The 23,935-nt window shown below is 52.7% G+C and overlaps 1 protein-coding gene across 1 annotated transcript; it reads left to right on the forward strand.

Moving 5' to 3' along the window:
• Positions 1 to 1,972: 1,972 nt before the first annotated feature.
• On the forward strand, positions 1,973 to 22,009 carry SDC4 (syndecan 4). Its single transcript, XM_034640368.1, has 5 exons — positions 1,973 to 2,112; positions 14,119 to 14,257; positions 15,840 to 15,886; positions 16,736 to 16,934; positions 19,893 to 22,009. Exons 1-5 carry the CDS (start codon positions 2,044 to 2,046, stop codon positions 20,042 to 20,044), a joined length of 606 nt encoding a protein of 201 aa, XP_034496259.1. The 5' UTR covers positions 1,973 to 2,043; the 3' UTR covers positions 20,045 to 22,009.
• Positions 22,010 to 23,935: the final 1,926 nt, after the last annotated feature.

Here is a 23,935-nt window from a genome sequence, read left to right on the forward strand (position 1 = left end):
GTAAAACTGGATAATGTTTCCTTCCCCATTAGTCCATGTGTCCCTGGAGGGCTATTGTTTGTGCAAGAATGAGACAAGCTTTAGCAATAATATTATTCCTACTTTTGTTTATAGCTATCAAGCAGTGGTGTGCTGGAATGAGATTGTACTGGTTTAAGTTTTAGGAAATTGTGGGTGGTTTAGGCACCCACAGAGGCTAAGCACCACATGGGAACATGACCATTACTAAAACTTAAATTATATCAACTTACAATTAAATAAACTATATTAAAAACAAAGGGAATACTTTGTTCTCAGGACTCATTACTTCCTAATTATTTCACTGTATCTTGTTATCTATGCTCTTCATATTAGTTGCACCTATAATTTTGCACTCTGTGTGGTAGAAATACTGCTCATCTCTAACCAATTCCACGTTCAATGACATCACACTCACAGCTTAAAATCAGCTGGGTGGGAGAAATTGGCAAATGGTACAAATTAGCACTTCCTGCTTCCCCCAACCTATTGTTAAACATTTACCAGTACACCGCTGGCTGTAAGAAGTTGGTGGGAGTAAAAGGAGTTTTGTTATAGTGAGTGTTGACAGAGAACCAAAATCGCATAGTGATCTATCATCAAAAATTATTTTAATGATCTATGTACTGACAACTAGATTAGGCCCTCCTTCAATTGTGTGGAAAGCAAAGATTGCAAAAACCATCTGACTTGCAAAAGGATTTTTTATTCTGACATGAAATTCACTCATTTTCTCAGTTTATTTCTCAATCCTAGGCGAGTAGCTGGAAAAATTTGCTTACCTTTAAATCCGTAGGGAAAAATATGATCGGCATTTGAAGCTTGCTTTACTGTCAAGGATTTCTGCAGCATGAAATTTCCAACCTTTGATAATAATTAAGGGAGGGAGGAGGAGAGATCACTCCCAACTCTCTACTCAACAAAGTATATGAATTCCGTTTGCCAACTGAGGCCAAAAATACCCTGGTTATGAAGCCATGCCTCTGCCTTAGAAAGATACATATGGAAATCAATCAGGGTGAGAGAAGTCTAGGCATCTTTGGTACTTTGATTATCATAGGATGCTTCCCCCTAATAATTCCAGCAGTATCTGTACCTGGGAGCCCCAGAGGATTCCCACCTCCAACCCTTCCCTACTGCTTGGGACGATGCAGGAGTAAGGAAGACACACTTCTTTTACAAGGGTGGAAGCAGCTCTGAGATAGACTTGCAGACTAGTCCTCAGAGAGATCAAACTTTTTCTGAAGTTCAAATTCTGGAAAAAGACTCCCTTAAAATAGAGGTCAGCCATCCCTAAGACCAAAGAGTCTGCCCATTGCTTGTTTTTGTCTCAGTCTGCTGCGAAGAATGGCTTTTTTATTTTTAAATGATTGGGGGAAAAAAACCAAAACAAGGATGCTATTTTGTGACACATAAAAATTATATGAAATACAAATGTCAGTATTCCATAAACAGTGTTTTATTAGAACACAGCCAGGTTCTTTCTTTTAAGTACTTATGGCTGCTTTCAAGCTACGATGCTGGAGTTTGCTAAATATGACAACAGACCGAATGGCCCGCAAAGACGAAAATATTCAGCTCTTCACAGAAAGTTTGCGGACCCCTTAAGGCTATGCACGTTCATGTCCCATTTGGAATGTGCTCGGTACCCTCAAGGGGGAACATACGGGGTTTGAGGAGCACTGGTCTAAACTGAAGACCGTGGGCAACTCCGTGTCCTCAGTTTCCCCAGGTATAAAACGAGGTTAGACGCAGTGATGTCTGGGGGCCTGCCTGGCAGGACGTTAAAGAAATAAAGGGGACAGGGACTCGGGGTAGATCGGGACCGGGCGGGAACGCTCCGGGCGGGTCCCTCGGGGTTTCCAGCCGCGTGGGCGGGCGCAGCGCCCGGAGGCCTAGCTTTCGCAGGGGAATTCCGGGCGGGGTGCGGCGGCGGGGCGGGGCGGGGCCGGCCACCGCCTATAAGAGGGGGCCGCACGCCCGCCCGAGCCACTCGCCTGCGCGCCCTCTGCGGACCGCGGTACGATGGCCCCCGCCTGCCTGTTCGCGCTGCTGCTGCTCCTCGTGGGCGCCCCCGCCGCCGCTGCGGAATCGGTAGGAGCTTGGGGATCCCTGGGGGGCGGCCCGGTGCTTCCTTTGTTCCTGGGGGCCTGGGATGGGGGGCTCAGGGGACCGCGCCTCCCCCAACTAGACGCCGAGGCCGGGGAAACTTTGCTGGAAACTTGGCTCTGGGGTCACGGGGAGGTGCCGGGCTGGGGTGGCTCCCCCGCGCGAACGTGCGCCCCAGCCTGTTGCTCTTCCCGCCTCCCCTGGCCTCGGCCGCGCCGCGCGCTCCAGGCTCGGACGTGACTAAGCCAGTGTCACCTCTTCTCCCCCCACCCTTCCCTGGTGATCCTGGGGTAGGCTCCGTGTCCTGGATCCCCCTGCTCGCTCTTACGGAGGGCCCTCCGTAAGCGCCCAGAGCGGCGGCTCTGGAGTCCTACAGGGCCTGGGGACAGGGGGCTGCGTGTACTCGGAAGGGGGAAGGGGACCGGTTGTGCGGGGCGTTGTTTCACACACCAGGGAGTGAAGACCTGAGCCCTGACCTCAGGTCTGGCCCCAGCCCTGCCCCTGGCTTGTGACAGAGCAAGGCCCTGCCCCTTCTGAGTGTCAGTTTCCCCATCTGCACAACGGGCTTGGGGGAGCGCAGCAGGAGATGACCAGTGCTGCTTTAGGGTCCCTACAAAGTTGGGACTCCGACCCTTCAAGGGCGCCGGGAGGGATGGTTTGGGCTCAGCACTTCACCAAGAGTTGAACCTCTTGCTTTCTGCGGGAATACTGTTTATTTCTGCTGAACGGGAAATAAGAGTACCCACCTTGAGTGGGGGAAAGAGGGTTGAGGGAGAGAAGGCCTCAGTGAGCCCTGAGAAGCTCTCCTCCTCACTGCCCGCAGGTCCCTGTCCTAGTTTACAAAGCCCTAGGCCACCATAAGCTCCATTCATCCCAACCACTGGAGGGGGAGGAGGGTGGCAACCTCATCTGGGAAGTTGGGGGAGGGGGAATTGATGGGAGAGGCTGTCTGCCCCCCCCAAGAACCCCAGCTCTGTGCCGCCTTCATGCCCTTAAGCCCCCCTTTTTAGGGGGAGCAAGTCTCTGGAGTTTAATCATTGTCGATTCCTTTATGGGGCTCCTTTTTGTCTGGGCTTAGGGGAAAGTCCTTTCTGCCTGGCAGGCTTCTGCTGGGGAATGAGTGAGACCCTGAGAATAACCTGCTAGTGCAATTGCAGGCAAGCAGTGATGATAGCAGACATTTAGCGCTTATGGTGTGCCTTATGGTGTTCTCATAGCTTTCTAATGGCTGTTATAATGGCCTATCAACCAGCTTAATTCTGACAACCCTGCAGTTTACTGTTCTTAAATTGGTCCTGAGGCTGAGGAGGGTAGCTCACTTAACCAAGGTTGCACAGCTAATAAGGGGCTGGGTCATTAAATTTAGGCAGCCACGCTCCAAATTCCTGCTCTTACGATAAGCTGCCGTCTGATGCTTTCTGAGGGGCTGCCCTCGTGTCCCATCTTCAGGTAACTCGAGAGTTTAGAATCTGTTGCGATTTGGGGCTGGCCAGCCTCAGGGAATTCTGAGGTGGAAGGAAACAGGGGCCCAGAGTGAGGTGATGACCTCCCCAAACTAAGGGCAACCTGACCGAAAGGTTAGTGTCTGAGCCAGGACTCCATCGTACACCTGCTGCTCCCTAGGTCCTGAGAGATGTGTTGGAGTCAGGCAGCTGGGGAGACAGCTGAAGGAATGCCGGGTTGGGTCCTGTCGGCCTGGGCTGTGTAGGGGAAAAAGAAAGGCCCAGGAGGTTGTGAGGTCATTGCGTGGGCAGTCACGTGGCAGGCAGTCCCGGTTCAGGGGCTGTTGAGCCTGCAGGTGCTTCAGGGTGAGGAGCGGACAGCTGTGTCCTGGGGGCCGTCGGAAGGATAGGGTTTGGGGGAGGGCAGCTGTGTCAGCCCTGCGCATGGTGACCCATCAGCTGGGGAGAAGTGGGTCCTGAGCAGCTGCTTCCGGAGAGAGGTGTCCGTGTCTCTCTCATCCTGACCTCAGCGCTCCCGTTCCTGGTGAAATGTCACAGACCTTCCACCTCTAATTGGGTCACAGGGCTTCCCCTTTTTTTGCCTCCCCTGTCCCCTTCCTGGCAAGGTTGTGGCCGGGAAAATCAGACCTAGTCATAGCTGAATAGATAGGATGGAGACGTCTGCCTTCTTCTTTTTGCAGGTGGGGAAAATAGGCCCAGGGAGATGGGATTTGCTGATTGCAGTTATGATTTGTTGAGTGCTTTCCAAGTGCCGGGTCTGGTGCAGTTGATCCTCACAGGAAGGCCAGCATGTGGGGATTATATTATGCCTACTTTACAGATGAGGGAACTGAGGTCCCCCTCCAGTAGTGCTATTGAGGCCCTTCCCCAAGTTTTAGGTTTAAGCCAAAGGCCTGCCCTCCCCTTGGGTGGTACCCTACCCCCACCCCGAGGGCTTGGTGCCACAAGTTTTGGGAAGGGAACCCAGTCTGAGCAGCCAGCCTCTTCGCTGGTGGGGCTTGCTATCCCAAACCAGTTCTTCCTGTCCAGCTGGGAGCATTCCCCTGAGCTGCCTTCCTGCCACTCCTTCCCCAGCCAATTAAAGACAGCCTTGTTTGGGGAGCCAGACCCCCCCCCCCAGAGGTGTTGCTGCCCAGGGGCACAGCCTGCTGATGTGGCACCAGGCCCAGTGGGTTCTGGGGAAGTATACCTCAACTTAGAGATGTTTCTGGACTCCTTGAGAATTCTTTCCTTGATTGCACCGAGTTAGGAGTGGGGCGGAAGCCCAGGGGCTCTGGGACCCTTGAGTGGCCAGTGAGAGCTCTTTGGAATTCTTAGAAGCCCAGAGAGCCACTAAAGAGGATATTTGAGCCGTGGTTTAAAGGGTTCTGTGAGGTTGACATTCCCCCATCTGTAAAATGGGGTTTGAAACAAATGACCTTGAGTGCCCTTTTCAGCTCAAGTATTCTATTAATACCTACACTCTGAAAGGGACTGTAGAAACCCTGGACATCTAATGCATTCCCTCCCTTGAAGAAACTTAGTCTGTGAGATAATTAATAAATATATCCCACCAAATTCTGAGTCGTACATCCAGCCCTCCCCATCCCCACCACACATACCACTTCCGCCCACATGGGGATTTCTGCTCTATTCATCTTGGTGAAACACTTGTCCCTTAGTACTCAGGAAATGTTTGTATGAATGAATAAATTCATGCACCTAACTTCATTCTAAAAGATGCATTGAGGTTATTTCTCATAATACAAAGGTCTTCCAGGGATACTCTGAGGTAGGTTTTTTTATCTACGTTTTTACAAGAAACTGATACTCAGGGGAAGGTAGTGGCTTGCCAAGGTCAGAACCAGGTCTTTCTGATCATACAAGGAGTCTGGTTTGAGCATCCTCAGAGAACATTCCAGATTAGGAAGTCGGCTGGGTTTGAAGGCAGATACCTTGAGTTCTGCTTCTGAACTGCAAGGTGACCTTAAGCAAATGTGGCCTATCTCTGGGTCTCTGTGTCCCCAACTCTGTAATAAGCCCACCTTGGACTAAAGCCCTCTAAGGGTCCTTCCTGCCCTGAAAACACACTGGTGGGGGGAGGGGAGCTCTCTTGGCCCTCTTGGTAAAATCCTAAACAGGAGGAGAAGCTGAGGGGTGGAGACATTCAGCTCCTGCCATCCCCAGCTCCTGGAAACAGAGGGCTTTTCCAAGGACTTGGAGTGCTGGGCCGTCCTGAATGAGGAGCTGGGTCCTGGGAGCCAGGCTGGGCTTCCCGCCCCAGTTTCCTCTTGGGAGGAATTGGCTCCTAGTCCGTTCTCAGCCTCCTGCACTGGTGGGTGTGATTTCCAAATGACCATTTAAAATTGGGAGTAGGGGCTGGATAGGGCCTGTGAGTCACTGGAGGAGAGCGGTGGCTGGCCTGAGTCACCCATTTCCTTTCAACCTCTTGGCTAGGAGGATGATTCTGCTGGGGGTTTTGGAATGGGCTCCAGAGTTTTACCTTGTCCTCTGAGAGCCTATTAAAGATAGTGTCTCAGTGCCCTGGGACTTTGAGGGTACGGAAATGCTAGTATTAGGCCTGAGACCTTCCCAGTGCCTTGTCTGTGGGTGGGCTTCGACAGGGTGCGAATTCAGCCAGCCTTCAGAATTGGTCTTCGGACCTGGTGCAGAGCAGGTAATGCTTTGTTTCCCTGAAAGCAGAGTTAAAGATGCCATGCTCTGAGCTCCCAGAGCAAAGCTGGTGCCGTCCAGATACGATCACAGCCCGAGAGGCTTGGATTTTTCTGATGCCCTCTCCTTGCTTCTGGAACTGGCTGGAGAGCACTGGAACAGTGGTTTGGGGCCCGGCAGACCTAACTTGCAGGGGTGTGAAGTCCACCTCTTACTAGCTGCGTGGCTGTGGGCATGTCACCCAGTCTCCCCGGTCTCTGCTTCCTGGGCGTGGTGGTAAGGCTTCAAGTAAATCTCCCAGGGTATGCCTGGTCAGGAGGCCACATTCTTAGTGACCAGGACGCCAGGTGGTCCTGTACCTTTGAGGATTCCACTCCCAGGGCCCCTGGAGCGCTCCCCCCAACAGCTGCAAGGTGGGAAGGGAGAGGAGTCTAGGGTGGGGTGGATGGAGTTCAAATCTCCTGTTTGTTTGTTTAAGAAGTGGGCTGTTTCCTAATTATCAGATGGGTTTATATTTAAACAAGAACCAGTTCTCAGCAGCCCCACCCCTCCGGCTGGGACCCATAGGAACCCCTCGCTGAGCTGTTTGCGTCCTGGAGGGTGATGGGGGTTTGCTAAGGGTATGGGACCGCCTGGACAAAGCCCAGAACAGGGTCGCCCTCCTGAGTTGGAGGGGCCGAGTTTCTAGGCCTACAGAGGTTGAGTGAATTGCAAGTAGCACTCTGGCCTTGGAGAAGGGGGTGTGGTGATGGTGGACGGGAAGGTACCGGGAAGGTACCGTGTCTGAAAAACCAGTAGGTTTTCAGTGCACGGGCTCCTAGAGAGGGAGGAGAAGGCCTGTGTCAACAGTTGGGGCCTGACTTAACCCTAGAAGTACTAGAAGCCTGACTTCTCGGGCTGGTTAGTTATTAACTCACTGGTGACCTTCAGGCACGTCCCTGCACCAGGCCAGGCCCTTTGGCCCTGTCTGCTAGAGGCAGGGTGACTGGAAGTGGGCACAATTCACAGCCAGAAAAACCTGAATCACCATCCCAGCTCTGCTGCTCACCCAGGGACATGCAGTTAGTTAATAAGTCACTTCACCAGTGTGTCCTCTGTAAAACACCTGTGTCACTCAAGGGTCATCATCGGTGTCTGGCAAACTTGTAAAGCGCTGGCTTGATCTTAATTTATCTTAGTGGCTAGACGAGGGTTCTTAACCCCGGCCAGATGTTGGCTTCAGGCAGGTGGTATCTGAGTGCCTGCTGAAAATGTAAACCGATAGTTACAGTTCTTGGGGTTCAAAACTTTTTATCCTTTCCAGAGGGATCCAGGAATCCCCAGGAGATCACTTCATGATCTGAACAGTGCTTCCCAGCTTTGGCCTTCTACAGTCTCCCCTATCTATCCCTGCTACTTCTCCACGTCTGTGCCCCCAGTTTCTCACCACCCGCACCCTCTGGCCAGTCCCTCCTACTCAGCACCCCCTCCTTTAGTGTGCCTCTCCCCTCCCCCAGCCTGCAGGCTGGGAGCTCCGCTGCCCCAGTTTTCTCTGGCACAGAAGAGGCTGGCTAGTCAGGTGACACCTGGGGTAATGGAAAGGGGAGGCAGGGAGAGGCTGCTATGTGTGGAAACAGTGACTTGGTGGAGCGCGCTGGTCGTGGCCAGGCCTGCGGGACTAGCTGTACCACTCAGACCTCAGGGCATGGGGGCAGGGATGATGCGTGGCGGGTCACAGGGAGTGGGGGCACTCCTTGCCCAGGGAAAGACCGGCTGGGAGACATCTGTGGGACAGACTGACCTGGTCTGGAGCAGTGGCTTCCCCACGTGGGGCAGGGGTTGGAGGGGGAAGGCTGGGAAGGGGCAGGAAGCCAGCACCCAGGGCTGATCTAATCAGCCGAGACAAGGCTATCGACTCCACTCTTGAGAACACGGGAGGCTTGTTTACGTCCCGCCTGTAGATCCAGCAGGGACTTTGGATCTGCTGCCTAGATTACAAGCCCCAGCTTCAATGCACCTCTGTCTCTGCGGCCCTCGGGGAGCCAGCCCCCTCCCTGCTGTCTCCAGCGGTAATCGGAGCAGTGCCCAGCTTGGTTACCAGGCCCTGAGACAGAGAGAGGCTTGTCTTTTTGAGAGCCGTCTTTTACAGGTGGGCAAACTGAGGCCCAGTGGGGCAATCTCCATCACCTGCTGGCAGGGGGACGTCCAGAATGCAGGAGCTCCCACCCCCACCCCCATTTCTAGCTGGCACCCCAGGATCCTAGAGCCCTTGCTGTGGAATGGGTTGCCCTGGGGGGTTGGTGAAAAGTTGGCTGCTGGCAGTGCCAGGCCTGGCTTCTCTCCTGAGTGATTGTGTTCAGAGTAACCCGACCTTGGAGTGGGCAGAGCTGACATTAGAACCCCCACCCTAGCCCCACCCCCACCCCCAGACCTGGCTTAACCCTTCAGATACCAGAGCATCAGGCTGTGGATTGGTGTGTGGTTTCTTTTTGCCTTTTGGATACTTTTTTTTTTGTCCCCAAGGCAGGTCAGGAGATACCTGGGGGGTACAAGTCGCCAAGTAGAATGTCAGGCGTCTCTGGTCACTGCCATTTGCTCCTTTTGCAAGAATACAACTGAGTTTCCTCTGCCTCTGTCTTCCTGGAACGGGTGTTCCGCGTTGTGTGGTCTCTGCCCATCTCTGGGTCCTTTGCAATTTCAAGGGACCTGATTGGTTGTTGAAAAGTCTCTGGTCCCAGAAGCAAAATAAATATCCATTATAGGTATTTATTCACAATTTGCAAAGCACACTTCCCCCCACCCCCGTCCACTGACCACCTTGTTTCTAACAATGGAATGGCTTCACAGCTTTTCCCAGGTCTCTCTGACCCTTTGAGCACTAATCCCGTTAGCCAGAAGGAGGAAGGCAGGTGGGGATTAATAATAGCTGCTACTCATTGAGCACCTGCTGTGTACCAGGTCATATGCTGGGTCCCTTGCACACACTAATGCATTGCACTTAATCCTCATCATCCCGCAGGGGGCTCCCAGCCCTGGTTACCAGAAGAGAAAGCTGAGGGTACACCCCAAGACCCCTGTAGTTAGGAAGTGGCCAGACTGTACTTTGCTTGTCGGTAACCACTCTGCTGGCAGATCCTTCGTTTCTGCCGAGGTGTAGAGCTCTGATTGTGGCTCCCGGGTTTGCTCATTCTCGGGGATATCTGACCCTTCAGAAAGGGGAATGGTGGCAGACAGTGATTGTACCCGAGGCCATTTCTGGGGAATCTCCGGTCAGAATCATTCTGGTGGGTTCAGTAGTTAGAGCCCAGTGTTCTTGCACGCCCCCCCCCCCAGTTTGGCTTGCATGGTTGTCCTTCTTTTTTTTTTTTTAAAGATTTTATTTATTTATTTCATAGAGATAGAGACAGCCAGCGAGAGAGGGAACACAAGCAGGGGGAGTGGGAGAGGAAGAAGCAGGCTCCTAGCAGAGGAGCCTGATGTGGGACTCGATCCCATAACGCCGGGATCACATCCTGAGCCGAAGGCAGACGCTTAACCGCTGTGCCACCCAGGCGCCCCACATGGTTGTCCTTCTGGTCTCACCTCCTGAAAGAAGGGTCAGATGTGTCCCTGACCCTACCTCTGCTGGGGAGGAGCCTGAGGGCAGAGGTGGGGGAGGGTGGGGGGGAGGGGGAGGCTCTCCTCCCTCTTCTCCTCCCACCAGCTAACCAGGCCTTGACCCTGAACTTCTCCCTGGTGCCCCAGCCAAGTTTTTGTTCTTTTGTTTAAGCAATATCACTTTCACCTTTGTTTGCTCCCTGGTGGAGCCTGGCCTGGCAGTGTGGGGTTGGGGTGGAGAGGTGACGCGTAGGTGGCAGTGAGAAACCTGGTTGTGGCTGAGGCATGGTCTTGAGAAAGATCTAGGTTCAAATCCCAGCTCCGTTGCTTTCTGGATGTGTGACTTTGGATAAATGACTCTGTTGCACCTGAGTTGCAAAGTGGCCAGAGCACATTACAAGACTGCTGGGCCAATGCAAATGAGCGCATAAAGAGAAGAATCCAGCTTGATGCCTGGCTTACAGTGGACACTTGAGCTAGTCACCCCAGCCCCTAGGCTTTGTCCTGGTGACTGACGCTGTAGGACTTGCAGATGGGGTTGGTGACCTTTTCCTAGCTTTGTGCCTATAGCGTAAGGACTGAATGCGGAATAGGTCGAGTGACAGCTGCAGCCTGTGGGTTTGCTGAGACCCTTAGTTTTGGAGCCAAAATCCTTGAAGCAGGGGGTGGGGGAACAACTCCAGCCTGGAGCCAGGAGATCTAGGTTCTAAGTCCAGCTTTGCTGCCAACTGCTTGGGTGACCTTGGCAAAGTCCTTTGTCTTTTAATCTGTTTGCTGGGTTATAAAATGAGACCGTTGGGCTCAGTGACTTCAGTTACCTTCTGGTGGCAGGTGTTAGTTCCTTTAGAACAAAAGAGCACCTACGCCCTCTTCTGTGGATAATCTGGGGAGGCATCCAGCATCTCAACCCCCAGGCACCAACCCCAGGTGCCCAACGGGCCCCGGGGCAAGCAGGGTCTGTGGGACCCAGGCCCACTGACCTGTTGAGCTGGTGAGTTCTGTTGGAGTCTGTGAGAAAGGAGACCCGAGGGCCCAGAGAGGGTGCCTGTGTGTGTGTGCACACCCGTGAACACACGGTCCGCAGATAGGGATGGGGGTGAGTGGAGAACAGACGGGTAAGCCAGCCGGGAGCAGGGGTGGGGGGCCTCTGGTCAGAGCTGGGTCTGACTGCTGAGTTATCTGGGTCTTCACATCCACCCTAGACTCTGCAAAGCAGGTGAGGCAGGGGAGGGCTGTTGGCATGCCCCCCGCCCCCATACACACAAAGGGATGCTTGCCCACGATCCCGTGGAGCTTGGTCCTCTCTTGCTGACCTAGTCCTAAAGGGTTCCCACTTGGGAATTTCCCTCTCGTCAGGAGTCTCGGGCAGAGAGGGTGCTTCTGGAGTGGGAGAAGGATTTGTCTTCCTGTGCCCTCCCATGATCACGCCCCACAAAGCTGCTTCCAGGCCCTGTGCCTTGCTGGAGGAAAGCACGTTGGCTCCTGTAACGCAGCCTTGAGAGCCCTGGGATAGGTGTGTGACTGGGTCTACTCCTGGCCCTGCCGCTGACCCCTGGTTCATCCTTAGCCAAGCTGTTTATCCTCGCCAGGAACGTGGTATAGAAAGGAAGGAGGAGGGATCACCAGGTGACCCCTAAGAGGGCTGAACTGCTAGAGAATCTGGGTTTCATCTTTGGTTTCTAGACCACCATACCAGCCTCCTCTCTTTGGCTCCGTTTGGCTAATGAAAAACTGGAGCTGGTAACTCTCAGCCAATCAGCATGCCAATCCCATGGGTTGTTTTGAAACACCCCTTAGCACTTTCACATAGTAAAAGAAGGGCAGGATGTGTAAACAACATTCCAGGGCTCAGGGGGGACAAGAACAAGGACCGGGTGGGGAGGGTCTCCAGCCTGAAACTACCCAGTGTTGGGACCCCAGCCCCTGACTCCCACAGGTGGTTTGGTCTCCAGGCCAGGTCCACAAGTGGCCAAAGTACCTTTTTTCTCTCCTGGGCTGGATTTGACCTCCACTAGACAGGGCTCCCTCCTAGCTTGGGTGGCGGGCCACTCCATCTATGTACAGGTGTGTTCATGAGCACGTGGTTAAAGGCTCAGGTGACCCAGCCTGCGTTCTGGTCCAGTGTGGCCACTTCTGCCGATGTGACCTTGGGCTGGCTACTTAACCTCTCTGAGGCCCCGGTTCCACTTCTGCACAAGATCTATCAGGAGGACGTACTTCATTTGCTAAGGGCTTAGGAGGTCCTGCTCTTTCAGATTTTGGGCCTGGGGGAATTCACGGCAGGAGATGGGGGTTGGAGCACATGGACCTCGCCCTAGGGACAGTTTCGCAACCACTGTGGCCTTCCTCCCGAGCTGCCAAACCGAAGCCACAGGCACAGGGCTGTGTGCGGGGGCTGGAATTCCAACACCAGCAGCTCAGCAGCTCCTGATTCCCGAGTCATGAAGTCATCCCCAACCAGCGCTTAACCCCTTCTGGCTCCCCACCCCCACGTGTGCCCAGTGTTCAGCAAAGACTCTCCCATCCGGTGGAAGAGGGCTGCGTGCCCACTGCCTTCCCCCTAGCCTGACCCTCCTCCCTTCCGGGAATCCAGCATCTGCCCTTGCTGGGGTGGAAGAGGGCATGACAGTCAGGTCCTGCCCGCCTCTCCCCGGAAGCCAGTGACGGAAGTATAGGACAAGCCTGAGCCTCTTCTGTAATGCTTACCTTGTCCTAGGAACAGATGTTCCTTCTTGGGCTCCCCCCTGTGTCACTGGCAGTCTCAGCTGGGTGAAGGACAGCTTGGGGCCGTCAGACACCTGGCATCTCCACTCTGAGCTGTCTGGCTAACTTAGTTATGTGATCTTAGGCAAGTCACTGCCCTGTCCAGGGCTCAGAATCTCTCAAATTCTGTGAAATGAGAGGACGGGACCTCCCTGGCCTCTGTAGCTAGTATTTTGGTGGTTCTGAGCACAGCCCTGGTCTCCTACAGTTAGGGGCTCCGGGAAAGAAGAGGAGAATGTTTTAGAGGAGGGGTGTGTATTGAACTTCATGGAAACCCGAACTCTTTTGGCAAATAGTAGGCACTTTAGTATTTGAGTTAATCAGCGAAGAAAAATGAACTTTGCTCAGGGTTGTTGTTCTTTGGGAAGCCTTAGCCCCAGAGCTAAGAGGAAGGTGGTAGGCATTCTGAATGTTTCCTACCCTTGTGAGCTCTGGGGGATGGGAACAGAGTAGCTGATGTACTTACAGGACCTTGGGGAAGTCTTTGTCTCCCTGGACCTTGGAACTTTCCCTTTGAAAGCTTCTTGGTGGAAGTAGGTTTAAGATTCTGCTGTGATGGGACAGGCTGGGTCCCCGTGGGGTAGGGGCCGAGGACATTTGTGGGTGCTCCCTCCCTAGTGCTGGTGCTGAGCAGATCTGTGGGAGATGGTGGAAAGCTGAGTACAAGAGTATGTTTCTGGACTTGTGAGTCACCAGGTCTGCGCAGCGCCTGGCCTGAGGCTGCCCTGGGGTGTGGGTGAGCCAGCCCTGTCTGTCCCAGCCCAGACTGAGTCAGCTGGGAAAGGTGTCCTGGGCTGGGCAAGACCCGGGCCACCAGCCCTCTCCCTGCCTCAGGTGAATCAGCCGTGACTTCATCTGCACCCTAGAGCCCTGCAGTGTCATATCCTCCAGCCTGCGTGGTTCTGCGGTCAGGCAGCTCGATGCTGAATCTTCACTCTCGCACCTGCTGCTCGTGCTAGAAGGAAATGCCCGGTTTCCTCTGTTGTAAAATGAGGTTAAAGATATACCTTTGTTGTTAAGAACAGGGACCGACACATAGTAATTGCTTAGTCAACGGTACCTAGTAATATTTGACGTTCTGGGGCGCCTGGGTGGCACAGCGGTTAAGCGTCTGCCTTCAGCTCAGGGCGTGATCCCTGCGTTATGGGATCGAGCCCCACATCAGGCTCTTCTGCTATGAGCCTGCTTCTTCCTCTCCCACTCCCCCTGCTTGTGTTCCCTCTCTCGCTGGCTGTCTCTATCTCTGTCAAATAAATAAATAAAATTTAAAAAAAAAATATTTGATGTTCTGATTATTGCCAACTTTATGATTTTTATTAGCCCAGGATGGGAAAGATATTTGCCTAAAGTCACACAGCAAGTTAGGGACCAGGAAGAGTGCAGGACCCAGGTCTTCAGGTTCTGGCCTCATTACCTTCCAGCACCCCAGATGATCTTACTGAATGCCCACTTCACTGCCTTTTGGGGCTCGGGGCCTTGCGATAGAACACCGGGGGGCTACTGATGTGACTGACATAACTCTCCTTTTTCACCCTAGATCCGAGAGACCGAAGTCATCGACCCCCAAGACCTCCTAGAAGGCCGATACTTTTCTGGAGCCCTACCAGACGACGAAGATATTGGGGGGCCTGGGCAGGAACCTGATGACTTTGAGCTGTCTGGCTCTGGAGATCTAGGTATGGAGGGTGTGGTGGCCAAGCCTGGGGTCATGGGGCTGGAGGGAAAGTGGTCTCACCGAGCACAGGGTAGCGAGCTCGCTTTGAGACTTGGGTTTGTGTGGGGATTTTCCTACAGTGCTCCTCCCCTCTCCATAAAGAAGAAACAAAAGTAACTATGAACCCTCTTCTGTCCCTGACAACCCTCCTTGGGGGAGTTATTTGTTGCCTTGAGTTCATTTGTAGCTCTAGGTTTTCCGAGCACCAGCCTGGACCTGTCTGCTTGTGGCTGGGGGCCTGGTGGGGGCGGGGGGACTGGAAAGAACTGATAGTGTTTTCTTCTTATGAAAAGGAAAAGGACCAGCTCAAAAGCCTGGGAGCGTGTGTGTGGGCAAAGGTATGGGTGGGGACCCAGGAACTAGCTCCTGCTTCAGATGGGGGAGTGGGTGAAGGGGCCCAGGCCTGTGGCGGGGAGGAGTGGGCTGGACTAGGGGGAGGGGCAGGGCTCGCCATGGTCTTTGGTGACTCCCTGGCTTGGCCGCCACTCAGAAGCATTCGTCCTCGGTGCAGAGTGGTGTGACGATTTGAAGTCTGAGCCTTGGGGTCACGTAGTCTTGAGTTCATATTGCCTCTCTGTGACCTCTGAGCCTTGGCTTCCAAATCTGTAAAATAGTAAATCAGTGTGTTGGGAATTGGACTGAGTTGAAGCTCTCTTGGCACATATACCAAGCACTCAGGATATATTTTAAGGTTGCAAGTTCCAATATTTAATATTACAGTCTAGAGTCTTCTCAAAAGAATCCCCTGGGTGGCACAGTGGTTGAGCGTCTGTCTTCGGCTCAGGGCGTGATCCCGGCGTTATGGGATCGAGCCCCACATCAGGCTCCTCTGCTAGGAGCCTGCTTCTTCCTCTCCCACTCCCCCTGCTTGAGTTCCCTCACTCGCTGGCTGTCTCTATCTCTGTCAAATAAATAAATAAAATCTTTAAAAAAAAAAAAAAAAGAATCCCCTGGGGATCTTAGGAAAATGCAGGCTCTGATTCAGTGGGCCCTGAAGTTCTGCATTTCTTTTTTTTTTTTTTTAAAGATTTTTTTTTATTTATTTATTTGACAGAGATAGAGACAGCCAGCGAGAGAGGGAACACAAGCAGGAGGAGTGGGAGAGGAAGAAGCAGGCTCATAGCGGAGGAGTGATGTGGGGCTCGATCCCATAACGCCGGGATCACGCCCTGAGCCGAAGGCAGACGCTTAACTGCTGTGCCATCCAGGCGCCCCGGAAGTTCTGCATTTCTAAGCGGCTCCCAGGGGATGCTATCAGTCCAGATCCATACATTAGAGAGCAAGGGTTCGGAGCTCAGCCCCCTCCCCTCTGCTCAGCCACCAGCTCAGCCTTCTTGTGAAAGAACCAAGGAGGCCAGTGTGTGGAGCCCCATTTTACAGATGAGGTGACTGAAGCTGGGGTGGGAAGGTCACTTGCTGTACATGGAGCGTTTGAGGGCTGGTTGTACGTTAGGACTCCCACCAGCCATGGCCGAAGAAGGGAGAGAGGTCCTTTATCTAAGGGGAAGTGACCTCACACTCACACAGCCTTTCTGACTTTCCAGGTGACTCAGAGGACCCCCAGATCTTCCCCAAAGTAATCCAGCCCCTGGTGAGTAATTCCATGCTTTTGCCTCTCTCCACTTGCTCCTCCATAACGCCTATCGAGAGGGGCCCATAAATGAGAGTCTGACCTCACTCTGCAAGAAAGCTTTTATCTGTGGCCCTGGCTCCCTAGGGGCAGGCACAAGGGTGGGTCATGGGTAGGCCATCCTTCCTGCGGGGATAATCACTGTCAACACTTAGATGTGTTTCCAGCCCCTTTTCTGTGCATTTCTAGGCATTTCCCAACATTAATATCAAATTGTATATAGTTTTGTGTGCTGTATTTTTCACTTAAAGTGGTCATGAGTGTTTGAGTTTATTTCCTCACATAATTAAATGTGCTTCCTATTCATTTTTATAGGCCACATAATCATAGTTCACTGCTTTTCCCTTATTGGATGGAAACGTTGCTTATGATTTTTTAATTTTCTAAAATTATAACCCTACAGCAAGCTTCTTTCACTCAAATCTCCCAATTGCTCCTTGGGACAGAGTCCCAGAGGCAAAGGTATTGCCTTAAAGGGCCAGCAGTTTCTGCAGCTTTGCCACACTGGCCTCCGGGGTGGTGATTCTCGAATACCCACTACCCAGCAGGCAGTGGGAACACCTGCTTCCCTGCACCCTCAGTCACATTATTCATTCCCCATCGGGGGCAGATCTGAAAAGGTTGAGGGTGAGCATTCGATGGCATCATTGTTGAGAGGTTGGTGCTGCTTTCTGTCCCAGGACCACTGGTTTAGCCAGCGAGATGGCAAAAGCAGACTCCCTCCCTGGGTGAATGTTCCTGCCCCTGCCCTGGGTTCATCATGAACCCAGACCACGCTGAGTTTGTCTCTTCTCCTTGCACCCCATCCAGGTGCCTCTAGATAACCACATCCCTGAGAGGGCAGGGCCTGGGAGCTGGGTGCCGACCGAACCCAAGGAATTGGAGGAGAACGAGGTCATCCCCAAAAGGATCTCACCCTTCGAAGGGGATGAGGATGTGTCTAACAAGGTGTCCATGTCCAGCACCGCGCAGGGCAGCAGCATCTTTGAGAGGACAGAGGTTCTGGCAGGTAAGGTCCGCACCAGAGAGTTGGAAGGGGGAAAGGACTCAGGAGGAGACAGTGCTGCAGACACGGATGCCTTGGGCTCGTGTACCCTTCCTTCCCACCACAGGGTACCCTGGAGACCCAAGGAACCACACCTCCCTAGGGGGTGCCTCTGAAGCCTGGTGGAAGGGGGGAAGAATTGCATATCAAAGGCTTCTAAAGAATAGCCTAAGAGTGGGTCACTTGCCTGAAGTCCTTCTGTCTTGTTTTCAAAACATTTGCACAGCCTGGGGTTGGTCCCCGGGGAGTTAGTTATTAAACATTAACTTCCTTGAAAGTCCTGAGACTTCTTTGGATTGGGCTGGCTCCCCATCCCCCTGCTCTGCCACTTGACAGAGTGACCTTGTGACCTTGCCTGAGAAGCTTTCCAACCCTAGTGGAAGAGGTGAGCCTCAGTTTACTCCTCTATAAATGGGTACAATGCTACCCCTTGGGTTGGTGTCATGACTCCATGAAAATTAGAATCTGAAATAATTTGTCATTGAGTCTTCATTGACTTTTCATACTAGATGGCATACTGGGACAGATGAAGACACTGAGGCCTAGAGAGAGAGAGGTTCAGTGTTTGGCCTGATGTGAGAGCCCCAGGGTTCTTGACTGTGGTGTGCTATCGTGGAAGCTCTGTCCCACGGTGGGGCTCTGGGTGTGGCCTTCATCTGGGGTGGTGACTGTTTCCTCTCTCCCTGGCAGCTTTGGGATCTCCAAAGCTGGGGAGTGGGTTGTCAGAGGGAACTCTCTTTCTGGCCAAGTTTTATAGGCCAATGGCCTGTCTGCATGAACCAGCCTGGTGAGTGGGCACCCTGGGCCCAGGCTCAGTTACGCCTGCCTCCTAGCAGCCAGCAGGGCGAGCATCTCCCGGGAGGCTTGAGGTCCAAGGAAAGCGCCCTGTGCCCTGCATTTTGCAGATAAGGCTTCCTGGAAGAATATAACCCCAGGTGACTTTGGGCCCAGCTCAGTCCTGACCCTGGCCTCCCGGTACCAGAACCAATGTTCTTTCTCCTTTTCCTTCACTACTTGCTGTGTGATGTAAGAGGGGAGGGGTTAGGGGGTGCTGTTTTAGAGGGGCCCTTAGAGACCTTTTAGGCTTCTGAGCTACAAAATACTTGGTAAAACATCCCCCATCTTTTCAACCACCGAGTTTCACTTTTAGCTGTCATCCGTGGGATTAGCATAAGGTTTTGCTTTCACCAACTAAGGCTCCTGCTGCTTTTAAAGAAATAAAACCACTGATCTAGTCCAACCAAGTGTGTCTTACAAATGGGAAAACTGAAGCCCAGAGAAAGCAAACCACTCGCTTGGGTCACATAGCAAATGAGACAGAACCAAAGCCAGGTCATCTCTGAAATCTTCCGGTGGAGAATTAGACAAGCATAAGATCTTCATGGGAGAAGTTACGTTGTTGCGCTAATTGGGGTGGGACCCTCCATTCTAGTAGCATCTCAGTGGCACCTGGAAGTTTCTCAAGTGCTTGCTGGATGCCATCTGGTCCACGGGTACCCCTTGCTGGGTCTCCACAACCCTATCAGACAGGTACAGCTGGCTCTCTGTACTCTTACAGATAAGGAAACTGAGGCTCAAGAGAAGCCAAATCCCTTGTCCAAAGTCACAAAACTAGGCAGTGGTAGCCCTGGCGTTTGAACCTAGGACCACAGTCACATTTGAGACTGTCCTTGAACCTTAATCTAGTGGAGAGCCCCAGTGCAGACCAAGGTCCTGATAAGAGAAGCCCGTGGCGCTGGGGCGGTGGTATCAGAGAGAAAAATGATAAAAACAGTCATGGAGTTGATACCTCATTCCATGTGCTTTTTCTGTATTTCCTGGGGTCACTTTATTGCTGCCTTTTCATAGAGTTTTAGCCAAGAAAGAACCTTACCGGGCTCCTCTGTGCCGCTCTGCCCCCATTCTGCGTATAGAGTTGAAGTGTGTGCCAGGATGGAAAATTAATCTCCTTAGCCCTAGTAAGACCGAATTAGGGAACTCAGTCTGCCACAGCAAGGATTCTGTGAGGTATCCCTGCCCCCTCAACAAACAGGAATGAGCCCCTTCAGGCGGCCTGACACACTGCAAAACAGCTGTTCACCTGGGGTTAGCAGCCCGCATCTCCCTGACACCAGCAGGCACCCTTGGCCAGCGTTCCTGTCTGCACTGAATTGGGAGAGTCATTTCAGAAGCACCTAACTGTCGTGCCAGGCCCAGTTCAGGGTGCTAGGGACACAGATAGAGGTTTACAGTTAGTGAGTACTGAGCCTCTGCCATGCACTATTCTAAGTACTTTCGGTGGGTGAATTTATTTAATCCTTAGAACAGATGTGTGAGAAAGGTCCTCCCATTTCCATTTTGCAATGAGAGAGATGAAGGAACTCGCCCGATCACACAGCCAGCAGTGAGTAATGGAAGTGGGTCGTAGGCCTTAGCCACCGAGCGGCACACGTAGGAGGGGAAACCACAGTATGTCATTGTCTGTGACACAGTAGCTTGGCCGTGTTCGTGTGTTTGAGCTGTGTTTGGTAGTGTGCACCTGCGTGTGTGGAGAACGTGTAAACCCGTCTGTGTGGGTGTGTGCACACGGCCCGCTTCGCAGTGCGCTGTGCTCGGGCCTGTGCTGTAAGTATGTAAGGCAGATGGTGGCCGCCTATGGGCTTGCCAGCTCCTGGCCCCGTTAGTGCTAAGCTGTTGCTGGGGCGTGTGCCTGGCTCTGGGCTCCAGCAGGTGCAGTTTGGAATGATGGCTTTGCCACCCTAGCTCTGTGGTCTTCAGTGACTTACGGTGACCCCCACCCCCACCCCGGTCTTGTGAATGAGGTCATGCCAAGCACAGGCGACAGCAAGGGGGAGCACGTCCAGTTGTGAGAGAGCTGAACGGGGGGATTTGGCAGTGTACCCAAAGTCCTGACCCGCAGCTCTTCCCGTTCTTCCCCTGCAGCTCTGATCGTGGGTGGCGGCGTGGGTATCCTCTTTGCCATTTTCCTGGTCCTGCTGCTGGTGTATCGCATGAAGAAGAAGGACGAAGGCACCTATGACCTGGGCAAGAAACCCATCTACACGAAAGCCCCCACCAACGAGTTCTATGCCTGAAGCGCCCGCCTGGGCACTGGCTTGGACCTCTGCGGGGAGGGACTGCGGGGAGGGAAGCCGAAGGATCTTGAAGGGTGGACGTTAGGGTAAGGGGAGGGCAACCTAATACTGACCTGTCGGCATCTCCAGCTCTGATTCTGTTTCAAGCGTCAGAAGAGACATCATCTTCTATTCCTGCCTGCCTCTTCTTGATTCTCTGGGCCTCAATTGTCCCGGCAGAAAAATAGGGTTACACTTGGTCTTGCTGAAGGCAGGTCTGGGATTAGATCATTTCTTAATCTTACACTTAAAATGTGGGCCCAGCTTACAGCCTATCGTGAACATGCCTCCCCCAGAGCCCCTCTGAAGCTGGGACAGGAGTCCTGCTGGAGCTCTGCCCCCAGCAGCCTTCTCCCTCCCTCTTGTGAAAAGGAGCTGGGAGAAGGAACTAGAACCATCCGCCATCTGCACCTTGAGATGTGTCCGTCAAAGGGCGCTTGTGACCACACTACAGGGGTCTGTGCTATACCTTGGGCCATTCTCGGCTCCTTCAAGTGACTTTTGAAAATCAGCCGTTTTTATTTGGGGGAGGGGGTGGGGTCGGAGGAAGGGTGGGGAGAAGAACTCTAAGTTCATATCGGAATGGATTTGCAGAGTATTGCAAATCTACCTTTGGTGGGGTATTCTTTTCTGAATGGTTCGTTCCTTGGTGCAGAGCCTCTGCCTGGGCAAGGGCGTGCCGACGCCGAGATGTTCTCCGCTCTCTTGCGCCTTCCACAGTACCTGCTCAGTTTGTATTTAACGGTTTTTTATTTTTATTTCTCAAAAATGAGAGAAGAGACGGAGATGATGCTTTTTATTAATTTTTTTTTTTTTTTACTATTTATATCTTCAGACAGGGCCCTCTTCCCTCTTTTTCTTTAACTAGCCTCCCCATTTTTTTTTTTTTTTTTTTTACTTAACACTCCCCCGGCTCGTGACCGTGGCCCTTTCTGAAGCTGCTTTCTCTAAGAAGTAGCTTTTGCTGAAAGTTTTCTAGCAGATCCCAAAATACAATGTAGGGGATGGTGGGATATTTGTGTCTCTTTTCTTGTAATATATTATTATTCTGCCTTGGTTCTAGAAAAATAGATAAATATATTTTTTCAGGAAATAGTGTGATATGTCCCATTTGAAGTTGGCTGGATGGTTGAGTGAGTGGGTTTTTGTGTGGCTGAGTGGGGTTTTGCCTCTCCCTCTCTCTCTTTTTCTCTCTCTGTCTCTGTTCCTGTGCCTTCTCCTGACTGGGCTGGAATAGTTGAGGGTAGACAATTCTGCCTTCTTTCTAGCTCCTGCTTTGAGCCCAACTGGTGTTCCTTTGTTTGATCTCTCCACATTTACAAGAAAATTGGAGAGCTGTGCTATTGGCTACAGTGGCCACTGGCCACGTGGCTATTCAAATCAATGAAAATCACATAAAGTTAAAAATTCATTCCTCATTTACACTAACCACATTTCAAGTGCTCATTTGCCACATGTGGCTCGTGGCTGCTATAGTGAACACGCAGGTAGACACCATGTCCACCTGTTGAACCGCACTGCTAGAGAACTAAACTGGCTTAACAAGTCCCAGCCCCAGCCTTGCAGGGGGACCCTTGGTCTCCCTGGGCAAAGGGGGGGATGGGGGAGGGCTGACTGTGCCCTGGCTCTGGAGCTTGTTAACGGTGACCCTCCCTCTCCACAAAGAGGAGGCCTGGTAGCTTAGCCTGGACAGGCTGCTGCTTCTCCTGACCCCACTGGCTGGGGATACAGGGGAGTCGCCCTTGCCTCCTGCACCTTCCACCACCATAACCCAGGGTCCCAGCTGGCTGGGTCCTGTGCACTGCCCCCCCACCATGTCCTTTCCTTCTGGCTATGTTGGGAGTGAGCACCTCTTGTAGCCACCTCACACTGTTGTCTGTTACTTAATTTTTTTTTTGATAAGATAATAAAACCTGGTACTTTCTAGATTGCCTGTCTCTGTCTTTTTTTTTTTTTTTCCTGTCATTTTAAAGTTTGTAAGAGGTCATCCCTTTTGGGTTCTGTATCGCTTGATAGCAGTAGAGCCGGAGAGAATTGGGGTGCCAGACACCGGAGGCAGAGACGTAAGAAGCCAAGAAAGGGCTTGGAGAGGAGGAGAGTCAGAAAGTGCACACGGCCTGTGGGCTTGCCGTGCCTGCCTTGGTTTTGTTCAGATGACGCCTTGTTGCAAAAACAAAACACCGAAGTCCTTGGATTAGGTGCCAGCTGTAGAAATGAGGATGTCCCCCACATACATCCAAATTCACCACTTCTCTGGGGAAAACTCAAGATTTGGCTCTACTCCGGCCTTGTGGCCACAGTTGGAAGTTGCCCACAGGCAGGATCCTGTCTAGACGGGTTCCCTGCCTCGCCACAGTCTCTGTCCACCCACTGTCACTCACGTCGCCCGCTTGGCCGCTGCAGGCATTGCGATAACTAGACAAACCCCATCGATGCCTCTCTCGGTCCTGGGAAGAGCCTTTTTACCAAGGGGGAAAGCTGCCCTTAGCTTGTCTGCAGAGTTAAACCTTAATTCCAGGGCCTTGGGCTTTGGGGGTCTGACCTTGGTGCCATGTGGCCAAGTGCTTGGCTGGGGTCAGGGGAAGGATACAGAGGAACCGGCAGTGGAAACAAACCCTCACGTCACATGCGTGTGCCAGAACCCATTCGATGTGTCACAGCGGAACCCGCTTTATCGGCACAACAATTCCACAAAGTAGGTGCTGTTAGTGTCCACGTTATACAGATGGAGACACTACAGCTAAGAGGTTGCAGGACTTGTCCGAAGTGACCCAGCTCACCAACGGCAAAGGTGGGATTTGAACCCAGGCATTTGGGCTCTGGAGTCTTGTCTGCAACCACACTCCCCATCGAAGGGTTTATGTGGCCCTAGACCCCTTCATTGGTGGCTGCTTGGGACCCGTTCACTCCCCTGAAGCAGCGAGTCTGGTCTCAAGTCCCTCCCGAGGCCCCCACTGCGCCTTGTTTTCCTGAGTTCCGTGAGGCTTGCGTGCATCTCTGTCCCTGATAACCCGGTTCTCGCAGAAGTTCCCCGCGTCTGTCAGGCCTGTCTGCGCTCTCCAGTACAGTAGCTGTTGGCCACGTGGCTGTTTCCATTAAGGTGGATTTTTAAAAACGAAAAACTCAGTTCCTCAGTTGTACTAGCCACATCTCAAGTGATCAACGGCCATGTGCAGCTGCTGGCTACCCTGGGCCAGAGCAGACAGAGCAGAACATGTCCACTGTCTCAGAAATCTCTGGTAGGTCTCTGTCGGGTGATGGGAGACTGTGACTGCTGACCTCTGGGCTTTGATTTCAGCTTTGACCGGCTGTTGCCTTATGCACCAATGGCCTGCAGTGGGGAAGGTCAGAGCCCAGTATGCAGTAAGCGCTCAATGAAAGGCACTTTATTCTCATCCTCAGCGCCATCTTTTGGCCCCTCTGTTACCTATCGCTGTGCAAAATTACCCCCGAAGGTAGGGGCTAACGACCACTATCTCGCAGAGTTTCTGCAGATCAGGAATGTGGGAGCAGCTGAGCTAGGGGGTCGTGGGGTCTCATAAAGTTGTAGCCAACTGTTGACCAGGGCTGCAGTCATCTGGAAGCTTGAGGGCCCACTTCCGAGGTGGCTCGCTCACAGGTACCCCCGGTGCTGGCTGTTGACAAGAGGCCCCAGTTCCTTGCCATGTGGACCCTCAGGGCCAATTGTGTGTCCTCATGACATAGCGGCTGGCTTTTCCCGGACAGTGAGCCAAGAGAGCCAGGTGGAAAATACAATACATTCTACCGCCAAAGCTAGGGTCACACACTGTCACTTCCACGAAGTATCCTGTTGGTCACACAGGTCAGCCCTATGCATTGTGAAAGAAGACT

The sequence above is a fragment of the Ailuropoda melanoleuca genome, chromosome 13 (assembly GCF_002007445.2).
Source record: "Ailuropoda melanoleuca isolate Jingjing chromosome 13, ASM200744v2, whole genome shotgun sequence".
NCBI lineage: Eukaryota > Metazoa > Chordata > Mammalia > Carnivora > Ursidae > Ailuropoda > Ailuropoda melanoleuca.